Here is an 11587-nt window from a genome sequence, read left to right as displayed (position 1 = left end):
AAAAGTGAATAAAATATAGGATCCACATGAAAAAAATTAAATTTTTAATAGTGAACCCCACTCTTTTTCAAAATGATTAAGCGAGGTTTACGTATTTTACGATTGTATGTGAAATTACTCTTTAATCAATGCTACTCTTTTTCTTTTAATTTATTATTTTTAGTCGTATTGACTAATGTAAAACGCTTGTATAAAAAATTACTTAAATCATACTGCATAAATAATATAGTTAAAAACAACGAAGCTAAAATGAAAAATAGCATATTTCCATGTTATTCTAATTGCAAGGAAAACATTATATTTATATGAATGAGACTTTAAATTTTATCCATTATTGATAAATTCATCCATTGTTCTCTACAAAAAAAAAACTTGAGAAAAATAATTTTGTGATACACATTGAATTTTAAAATTGTATCTCCATTTGATTTGTGTTATAACCATTAAGGAAGATTCACAAGTCAAATGAGATGATTTTTATTCTAAGGTGGAAACTTGATTCACAAAAAGTGTGGTTGGCGTTAAACGTCGATATCCATTTTTCACTGAAAGGTGCGTGTTCTTAAACGAGCCTCCTTGTTACTTTGTCCATTACCAAGAACAGAAAAGCATATATTTTTCGCATTCGTACACTCTCTAACACCCACACCCATAGAGCTTCAAACGGGTGGCGGGCGCCGGGGGTGGCCTTTGTGAATTGGAATATCCTACAGCTCTTTCGGAATGGCTTGCAGACTGTCAGACTCCGTGTTCCTGTTCATGGTATACCATCCCCCCCCCCCCCCCCCCCTTTCTCTCTCTCACACTCACACCCCCCCCACAACGTTATCGTTTAGAGCTTTGTTGCTGCTTTTATGGTTTTCTTTTTGTTTGCCAATCTTTTGGGTTTGCATTTCAGTGCCCCCATCAAAAGCTTCGTGGGAGTCGAGAAATTTTGGCTCATTGTTCTCCTTCTCCCGGTATGTTACTCTCTCTTTCTCTCTCTCTCTCTCTCTCTGATAAGTTTTCCTTCTAGCTCTATCAAGTTTAAGGTAAAGTTTGTTTAATTAGTTTGGCTAAGATTTGAGCTTTATTAGCTTCGTCATTTATTTGGCCCAAATGGGGATTTGAGTTTTATTTTATTGGTGCATCGGTAGTTAGCATGGTAAATTGGGTGTTAGAAATGGCAAAAGTGAAGGATTTTCTGAAATATAAGCAAGGAATTGAGAGACTGAAACGACTTAAACGGATGAAGGAGCCCTCTCTTTAAGTTTCTCAATTTCTTATGCACGATCGACTCATTAGCATTTTCTAATTAAATGGCAGTGATCTCTGTATCATTCATTATATTCCATTCAGCCAAGGGAATCAATATGGGTTGGTTATTCTTGTTGTGATGGCTTCCGCCACTGGTGTGCGTATTCTGTTACGTGTCATACACTGTACAAGATATGGACTCAGAGTACCCTAAGAGAACTATTTTTTCTTATGGTCGTCATTGGATTGGACTAAAGTGTATTAAATGTTACATTTGTTGAATCACTAAGTTGTACCAAAAGTTTAAACGGATAGGAATAGGTAAATCTATCATTTAATTATTGCAATACTCTCTCTCTCATGTGTGATTAGATGGTAAATTTAATCATTTGATTTATACTTTGACATTTTGTTCATAGTTAGACTCTCTCTTAATAAGTGTGCCTGAAAATTAGAATATTTAATTGAGATGGGATGAAGTCTGGAATCATGATTCGAACTTAGGAGCTCTACTCTAATACCATGTTAAATTACTAATTATTCCAACAGCTTAAGCTAATGGGAAGAGGTGAATTTGATCATGTAATTTTTCTAACAATCTCCATTGATAATCATAAGCAACCAATAGAGGAGAAAAAACTGAAAGCTAGGGTACTATCAATGAATCTCTCCATCTTTTCAATGCAACTTTTCTGTGAGTGAAGCAATGTCTATCATACATTGTCAAAATTATTATGTGAGTTATATTTGTTCAAACTATCGTTGCTTCTGGCATTCTCTATTTTAGGTGTCTTATTTCTATTCTGATAGACAGGCATATGTTACCTGAAGGGAGACAGACTTCTCCAGAAGGGAAACAGGCATAAGCAGTTTTTATTTCCTAAGAGGACTAAAGTCCTACAAGCTGTTGCAATTCCAGTTGTAACAGCTCCGACAGACAGTGCTGACTATAGAAAAAAATTAGCTGAAAGCTATGGTTTTAAGCAAATTGGAGAACCAATTCCTGAAGATGTTAAATTAAAGGATGTTATTGATACCCTTCCAAAAAAGGTAATGCTTCTACATGAAGCATTTGCATTCTATTTCTTTTACTGCCGAACTTAGCTTTTGGGAATTAGACTCTGTGCCCGGATGGAAGATCTCTGTGCCAAAGATTGGTGCATTCAAATGGGTAAAACTATTTCATTTGGTTAACTTCCTCTCTTAAGCAGTTGCTCTTAGTTGCATGGTTGGAGATGCAGAGTCCTTTGCGGGTTATTAATTTAGGGTAATTAGTTGTGTATTTAATGAGAATGGGAGCATTAAATTATGCTTCACCTTTGCGCCCCACCTTTAAGACTAATCTTATAGCTTAACTGAAGAAAAGATCCTATTTTCTTGTACACATTTGAGGTTGGAAATGTAGACAAAAGAAGAGAATTGATGATATTTCTATTTATTTTTTCCTTTCGAAACTTCTGAAGGTGTTTGAGATTGATGATGTGAAAGCATGGAGATCAGTTTTAATATCCGTCACTTCCTATGCCTTGGGGCTCCTCATGATTTCAAAGGCCCCCTGGTATCTACTTCCTCTGGCTTGGGCGTGGACAGGGACTGCAATAACAGGGGTTAGTTCCTTAAACTTCTTTATTATATGTTATGTTGCTTGTGAATTTTATGGCGGGTACATTTTTCCCCCCCCCATTCCATCATCTTAATAGATGTGCATCCTAGCTGATTCATATTACTCTTTATTCTTGTTTCCATAAAGTTCTTTGTTATAGGCCACGATTGTGCTCACAAGTCTTTTTCAAAGAACAAATTAGTGGAGGATATTGTTGGCACTTTGGCCTTTATGCCACTGATATACCCATACGAGCCATGGAGGTTTAAGCACGATCAGCATCATGCGAAAACAAACATGTATGTATGATTTTTCCTTTCGAATTATCCCAAGCTGCAAGCAGAAGAAGTCTCTCCTCTCCTCTTTTTGCCTCACAAATTTGTTGTTGACGTGTGATTATAATTGTTTAATTTTTTTTTTTTTTATGAATTTTTCTTTTCGTTTGCTGTTTTGGCTGGTTTACTACTTTTGTAAGGTGCTGGTCTTCTTCCATTTGTTAAAGTTTCATATGTATTCTCATCCATCTTACTTCTATAGGTTGTCTGAGGATACAGCTTGGCATCCTGTTTGGAAAGAGGAGTTTGATTCATCCCCTGTTTTGCGCAAGGCAATTATATATGGATATGGTCCTTTTAGAACATGGATGTCTATAGCACACTGGTGCGTAAGAAAATACAGGGAACTATATGGGGCAATATTTACTGTGTAGCAAAATTTTCCTGGCCATTACTATCAACGGTTACCGCTAGTAACTTGGGCAATCATGATTTTTTATGTTTTTATTCGATACTTTATGTGTCTTGACATTAATAAACATCCTTATAGGTTGATCTGGCACTTCGATGTGAACAAGTTCAGACCAAGTGAAGTGAAAAGAGCGAAAATAAGTTTGGCTTGTGTCTTTGCATTTATTGCAATTGGATGGCCATTGATTATCTACAAGACTGGGATCATGGGATGGATTAAGTTCTGGTTTATGCCATGGTTGGGCTATCACTTTTGGGTAATGCTACTTCCAATTCTCTTGCAGTAATATTTGGACACACTTTATAATGATATTCTCTTTCAAGAGTGGTTAATATCCCGGAAATCTATAGCATCTGTTAGATGGCCCTGCCATTTTTCTTGTAGATAGTGTTGTGGATGGTGGTGATACATGCGGCAGAAAGGAGACTTCCTTTCCTGCCGTGGTTCACACTACATGAAAATTTTGGAAGTACCACAATTACTTGAGTCATATGGGACTTATTTCTTTCTGAAAAAAGAAGGGGTTCAACATGAGGACTTCTCACTGAACTTATTGGAAGTAGCCAAGCAAGATGTCCAACGTGATCTATTCATGGTTTGCTGCAAAATAATGTGACATTATTCACTCTTGATATGTTTCAGTTTCACTCTTGAATGGATCTTACATTCTCATTAATTTAAAAGTCTTTTGGCCCTGCTATATCAGTTTCACAAAGATGGTCCATTGAAAAGATTCTTGCGAAGTTTAGCATAGATTATGCTAGAATCCCAAATTTCCATAGTTTGATTCATGCCTTGATGATCATATGAGCTTATGACCTGATCATTTCAGCCTATAAGATGTGTCCAAGTATTATGATTTTATTTGTCTGTGTAGATGAGTACTTTCACCATGGTCCATCATTCAGCTCCTCACATACCATTCAAATCTTCAAATGAGTGGAATGCTGCTCAGGCCCAGCTAAATGGAACAGTTCATTGTGATTATCCTCGATGGTAATGACTACTTCCTTCTTTGTGTCTGTCTGTCCTTTCGTTGCTTTGATTGGCAAACTGATGGGATGTACTTTGCAATCTCCTTTATTTTCTATATATATGAATTAGACTGCTAAATTCCGGCTCCTTTTTCCTGTACAGGATTGAGATCCTGTGTCATGATATCAGTGTCCACATTCCCCACCATATTTCTCCAAGGATACCAAGCTATAATTTGCGGGCAGCCCATAAATCTCTACAAGAAAATTGGGGAAAGGTATAATTGATAAGTTCTTAACTCCTACATGCAGGCACACAGACACGGGTCCCATGGTTTCCTTACTGATGCCAATAAGTTGCTGATTTCATTCATTTTTCTCTCACATCTCATCAACAGTATCTGAATGAAGCTAATTGGAATTGGCGTTTGATGAAGACGATAATGACCCTATGTCATGTTTACGATAAGGAGCAAAATTATGTTTCCTTTGAGCAACTTGCTCCTGAAGAATCTCAGCCAATTACATTTCTCAAGAAAGTGATGCCTGAACATGCTTGATTTACCGTCTGCTTCTGGGGTCCGCGGCTTTTTGGTTCTCTCTTACCTAATTTTTTCTTCCTTTCAAAGTCAAGTTAGTTGTGCTACTTGGATTATCATTTTTGTTCCTGCTCATGTTGTACAATACATTTGAAAGTTTCTTATTGATATAGAAAAATAATTGAAGGTAGCTTCCTGGAAGTTCACATAAGGCACTTTTGATTACTGGATAATCTTATATGGAGGGTGCTCATGATGTCATTGTATTGTTCTGGATTATCCAAGGAACAACCTCTTTTTCTTTGTCAGTAATCAATAACAAATGATCATGGTTCCCTACATAAAAGTAATCATGAACAGCGTGGTTTTCCTTGGATGATCAAAACCTCCTTCCTCGTATCAACGCTATGTTGAATTCATAACGTCTACTCAGATTGATTACATGAGGGTCGGGGTAATATTGGTTGGAGCAATGGAGCCCATCATTTGTTATAGTTGACTGACATTAATCTCTGTTCACAGAGTATCTTCCCACAATTAAGCTCTTTTTTATCATTATATTTTGCTGTTTTACTTACATTTTCTTTTTGACTGTTTGCTAGTGAGTCGTAGTGACTGACTTTTGGGCTTGCTGTTATGGTTATAAATTGATAAACCTAAACTAGACTGCTTGTTTAAACAAAAGTAACCCTTTTCTAACCAAACATTTGGAAGCATTCCCATTATCTGCATTCTCTAATGTCTATTAGATTTTCTTAGTGGGAAAAATCCACCCATATTTACTGTATAATTACGTTCTTCTGTAATTTGTACAATGGTTTTTTTAATCAATGAAGCTCGCTTAGAAGAAAACAAAGCCCACCCCCCCTTCCCTTCTCGAGCAAATCTGGAATCTGTATCGAGAGCATGGGGATGCATCAGAACAAGAGGAAGGGAATAAAACTGTGAAAGCAGAGGTCAAAAAGAACAAAAAGAGAGATGCCAAAAAAGAGAGAATGAAAGAGGCATTCCTGGTCAGTTTGAAAACGAAACATGCAAGTAGACCCACAATTGACGAGTAGATGCATCTTCCCAACAAAAACATGTTCCTCTCTGTAATTTAGTTCAGCAATCATTTTCGTTTCTTTTGTAACAATGGGAAACCCCCATTTTATACACACTTTTTGATGTCCCTCTGTGTTATATGAGGTTAAACCTAGTTAAAGCAATCATCTTCATCTCTCTAAGAATTAGCAAACCCTATACAAGCTCAGAACTCTACTTATAGGCCTAACTGCAACTCCACCTATATTCTAGAAAACAAAAAGGAAAACCATGTATATCAAAAGGGAAGAAACACAAAGACCAAAAACAAGCAGACCATTGCTGAATCATATAATAGGAGGAGGTGGAGTCTCCCATATATCAAACACATTTTCTTCACTATGCAGCGCGAAGAGCCGATCACCACCTATAGAAAAATCACATATCGAACCTCCATAGCTTCGACCCAGCCTCGACGTTAAAACCCAATCAGGACCACAGAACACTGATATGGAATCATTCATTGACGAGAAGAGTTGCCCTTCATGCAATGCCAATTTAGGGTAACATGGCTCGTCCGGCATCTTCCCCTTCATCAACCGGCTTCTTGAGCTCCACCTGATGCTCCCAGCAGTGCTTCTCAAGTCCATGAAACCTAAATCCTCATATTCATTCACCACACAGATAGAGCTATTCTCCTCCATTGCTATTGCATCTCTAACCCGCTTCTCATCCACAGTCGTAGGAGCACCAATATCAGACCAAGACCAAGCCATCTTCTTATCCCTAAAATCCAACAAACTAATGTAACAATTGTCCTTCCTAGGAAACAAAGATGCAACCAACAAACAGTTGCTCCCATGTAGCCATTGGAGTTTGTCAGCATCACCAAGTGACCAACCAAGAGGCTCATAGAAAAAATCAGTTTGTTTTCCTGTGACTTGGTCCCAGACTCCAATACCATACTCATTACTCCGACCTTTACAACTAGAAAATATCTTGCAATCCGAGCTGAAACTCAAAGCCCCAGCAGTAAAGCTCTTGACTTGATTATCATGATTGACTTGAAACTTATGCCTCAGCTCCCCTGTTGATGAACTGAACAGACCCATCCCACCATCTCCACGGCCTAATCGTTCACACACACTGATCACAATACCCTGTGAGTCAATCCAGCCAACATCATTGACTCTTTGGTAATCGAGCGTTATTGGTGCATGCTCATCTAGCATCCAGTCATAGACGTGAACCATGCTACCATGAGCAACGCAGCATCCACCATCGGGGCCAGCTCGAATCGCCGTTCCATCGCCAGGTGCTTGACCGGTTATAGAACGAGAAAGCCGCAATCGATTGCCATCAAAGGGACCCCATTTCGAGGAGCGAACGCGGGCTAGAAGGCCATAGAACAGGGCCTCCCGGTAGAGGAGTTTTTCTGGAATATCCACAGGAATGTAGAGCTCGCCGGTTCTGAGGAGATCGAGGAGGATGGAAAAGCAATCCGGGTTCCGATCAATGAAATATTCCCCGGAACTATCTGTTTGTAGAGTCCAATTCTCGTCGAACATCGCGCCGAATATCGAATTTCGACCGGCGTTTGCTAGGGTTGCCGCAGTTGTTTCAAAGAGTCTGCCTCCAACATTGAATCTCACCCTATCTTTCTGAATTCCCATGATTGGGTTTGTTCAAATTCGAAAAATACAAATCGGGTTTTTGAAGTGGGAGGCCCAGAAACTAGGCAGGACTCGTTGGATAAGACGAGTTCCAGTCGAAAAACCGAAAATCTATACAGCAAAAGCAGGGGATTTAGAGGGGGGAGAAATGGCTATTAGGATCAAACTAATTAGGTGGAGATATGGCTAGAGAGTAATTTGGATACCAAAAGCAGGGGAAAAGAGTTGTGGGATTGTACTTCGAATTCGAAAAAGGAACTAAATTTAGACAAAGACTAGTTTACAAGGATCAAACCAGAGAAGAGAATTGAAACGGATAGACTAGAAGCTAAAGAGCATATCATCAAGCAGAGAAGTTATAAGACTTCGTGCGGAAAACAGAGCAAAAGATCATGTAGAAACAGGGGAACTTCGATAAATAAGATGGTGAATAATTTTGATCAAATTAAGAGAAACAGAGATCTGGGTATCGTAGACAGGTGGTTTTCAGTGACGGGTTTTTAAATCTGTCGTATCTAGTGAGAACACATTGAAGAATGGGAGCGGATGGAATTCTAAAGGAAATTACCCATCCTGTCTCTCTGTCTCTCAATAGGTCCTCTGATCTTCCTTTGGTCAGGACATTAACAGTCAAAACTTTTCTTTAAGTTAAATACTATGGTGGGCTTCATTTTCCCATTGGCTCCTCCACAGATCCACACAGTTCGATCACTTTCTTTATCGCATTGAACGGTGGGGATACAGAGGTTGAGGAACATCATATGAGGTTGCTGAGTGGTTAAGGTTTCCCTTTCCCACAAAGTCTCATCTCGCTCACATTAAAGAGTGGTTAAGGGATTGCTGCTTAACGTCTTTTCCAATTTGGGAAGAGTGGCAAACTTTCCACCTCCAGGCTCCAACTTCTCAATGATGATAATTCTTTTATCTATCTCAGATTTCCAATAGATAATACGATATATGTTTTAAGTAATTTATTAATTTCTAGATCATCACTGAAAATATATAAAGAATCCGAGGGAGAATAATAGATTGATCGAATAAGCAATACTAATAAAATCTGCCCTTATCAATGTCTTAGAATTGCTAAAAAATATTTAGGTCTCGTTTGGAGCAGAACTCATCTCAACAGATAGTTGAGTTCAAATTTAAGGATAGCCCAGTATTCAAACACACAACTCACAAGTCATTAAACATTACTCAATTCAAGATCTCTTTACATATGAGACCTAAGATCTTTTTCAACTCAACACCTTTTTACACATGGGACCTACGACATTTTTTAACTCAACACCTCTTTACACACGGGACCCACAACTTTTTTTAACTTCTCATAAATACATTTAAACTCATTTTAACATCAAAACACATCTAAATTCATCTGAGGTTCGCTCACAAAACTTACTCCATCATTTCAACTCATTATTATTTATAAATCAGCTCATCTCAACTCATTTCAACATCTAAACGAGGCCGAGACTAGAGTGATTCTTTAGTTATGGTACATATAATTAAGAACATTGGTGCTTCTATCACCGTTTTAAATTTCGTACCGTATCGATCGGTACGATCGAAATTTTCCGTACCGACCGTTGGGCCGATACAGGTACTCCATACATTTTAGAATATAATTTATATATATATATATTTATTAATATATCGACTATCTCAAAACGATACACGAAACGGTATCGATATCGAATTATTTCGTTTCAGTGTTTTGACCGGTATAACTTTTGGTACGGTATTCAAAACATTGACTTCTATGTCAATTCTTGGAAATGTGATTAAGGAGTTTCAAGAGTTGACTAAAACTGCCACCAATGCAGCATACAACATGTTGAACGTATGGGAAATGAAGGACCACACAAATTGGCTAAATTTGCTTGGAAATTTGGAATATTGATGATATAAGTGTGTGAGACTCAGTGGGAGGGGTCATATCCAGAGTTTTTAAGTTCCGTTATTTGGATTGATAGACACTGGAAATGGTTGTTCTGGTTAATGGAAAGCTTATTATAAATAAAAATAAAAATTAAAAAAAACTTGAGTTTTGATTAGTCTTTTAACTTTTACTTATTCTATTTTCAAGTCGGAGCATAGAGCACATCATTCATGTTATTTTATTTGTAAGATTTAAATTTTAAAGTTTATCTTTCAAATCAAATTATACTGTATAAATAATTTATGAGATGTGTTTTATACACTGACCTGATTATAGAATTTGTATGATGCCCTCTCTCTAATTTAGCCATATTATCATTTTGATTTGACGACTTACATATAGAATGCAAAATTATACTTTTTTTTTTTATAAAGATTTTATCTTGTATTAATTTCTTTTTTTACTTGTAGTGACGAATAAATAACACATAGTTGCATGCCACCCACCCAACCTCTGAATCAGTTATCTTTCGTTTATGAAATCTACAAGGCGAGAACCATTCTCATTTTGTCATGCCTTTCTTTTTCAGCCCTTTTTATCCGCGGCCACCGCAATTTGCCGATTGCTGGCTATATACGCCACGCCACGCCACGCCACCCCACCGATATTGCACCTATTGACTTTAATCTCTCTTTTTTTTTTTCCCCTGTTTATGTACTCTAACATTAAAAATATCAATTTGGCATTATTTTTTCAATATTGGGTCATGCACCTTTAGCAATTTGGCAATTTAGGTTTCGTCTTCTATATTCTTCCCTGTTTTTAAGCAAATAAGAAGTACATCGTACATCTTGAAAGGAAGGAAAGTCTAAGGTGGGCTTGACGTCCTCTTTCATGGTATTCTATTCTAAAATTTTTATATTCTATACTGTTTACGTGATATAATTTAAATTTTATAAATCAATTTTTATAAATTTTAAGTAATGTAAATAATATACTCTACACATTGATTCGAAAATAAAATAATTCAATTCATAAACGAGTGAACATGGAGTATTAGATGATTAATACTTTCGGTTCTTTTATGGCTATATTGTGTACACTAGAATTAGCGATTTTATGGCTGATCATTGACATGATAGAGTTGGGCCCCGTTTGAATGTTGAGCTGAGTTGAAATGAGTTATTTTTTTTATAAATAGTGGTGAGTTGAGATAGTAAAGTGAGTTTTGTAGAGCCCATATAAGATGAATTTATATGTGTTTGAATGTTAAGATGAATTTAGATATATTTATGAGAAGTTAAAAAAAGTTGTGGGTCTGCGTGTAAAGATGTGTTGAGTTAAAAAATATTATGGATCCCACGTGTAAAGAGGTTTTGAGTTGAGATAAGTTTAACAATTTGAAAATTAAGTGTTTGAATGTTAGACTGAGCTTAAAACTAGACTAATCTTAATTCAGTCCAAGTTCTAAAACAACCTTAGTTTTATACTACTTGCCTCTAAATAAGGTATGGCCGCCATTATTATATGGTGTCCAATCGCCAACCTCAAAGCTAGTTTATCTACATGCATATAATAGATTATCTGAAATTAATAATTCGTTAAAACAAAATAATTGATACTGTACTACTACAGGAAAAAGAATCCAAATTCTAAATACATAAGAGATATTAAGGAAGATTCCACCAATCAAGCAAATGATCAAAAATCTGGTATTAAAGAAGATTTCACCAATCAAGCTAAGGATAAAAAATCTGCCAGCTAGCCGAAAATCAAGCTTGTAACAGTTATCATATCTTGGCAATTAATTCTGTTAATTTTGTAAAGTCATAACTGTAGCTAGTTTCTTAGAATAGAGCTTGTAAAGTTTCAATTTAAAATGTATACGAATCCTTGTAAAGTAATAGTGC

General features: G+C 36.7%; 2 protein-coding genes across 2 annotated transcripts; one reads left to right on the top strand and one right to left on the bottom strand.

The window, feature by feature from the left end:
* Nucleotides 1-538: 538 nt before the first annotated feature.
* On the top strand, nt 539-5407 carry LOC108993197 (omega-6 fatty acid desaturase, chloroplastic). Its single transcript, XM_018968019.2, has 10 exons — nt 539-762; nt 899-959; nt 2051-2286; nt 2700-2843; nt 2987-3138; nt 3377-3499; nt 3665-3842; nt 4464-4582; nt 4724-4838; nt 4959-5407. Exons 1-10 carry the CDS (start codon nt 724-726, stop codon nt 5118-5120), a joined length of 1329 nt encoding a protein of 442 aa, XP_018823564.1. The 5' UTR covers nt 539-723; the 3' UTR covers nt 5121-5407.
* A 639-nt stretch (nt 5408-6046) lies between these two features.
* On the bottom strand, nt 6047-8453 carry LOC108993198 (BTB/POZ domain-containing protein At2g24240-like). The gene has a single exon (XM_018968020.2). The coding sequence runs from the start codon at nt 7793-7795 to the stop codon at nt 6470-6472; it is 1326 nt and encodes a 441-aa protein (XP_018823565.1). The 5' UTR covers nt 7796-8453; the 3' UTR covers nt 6047-6469.
* Nucleotides 8454-11587: the final 3134 nt, after the last annotated feature.

Source organism: Juglans regia, chromosome 15 (genome assembly GCF_001411555.2).
Source record: "Juglans regia cultivar Chandler chromosome 15, Walnut 2.0, whole genome shotgun sequence".
Classification (NCBI taxonomy): Eukaryota; Viridiplantae; Streptophyta; class Magnoliopsida; order Fagales; family Juglandaceae; genus Juglans; species Juglans regia.
This window is presented reverse-complemented; position numbering and strand designations above follow the sequence as displayed.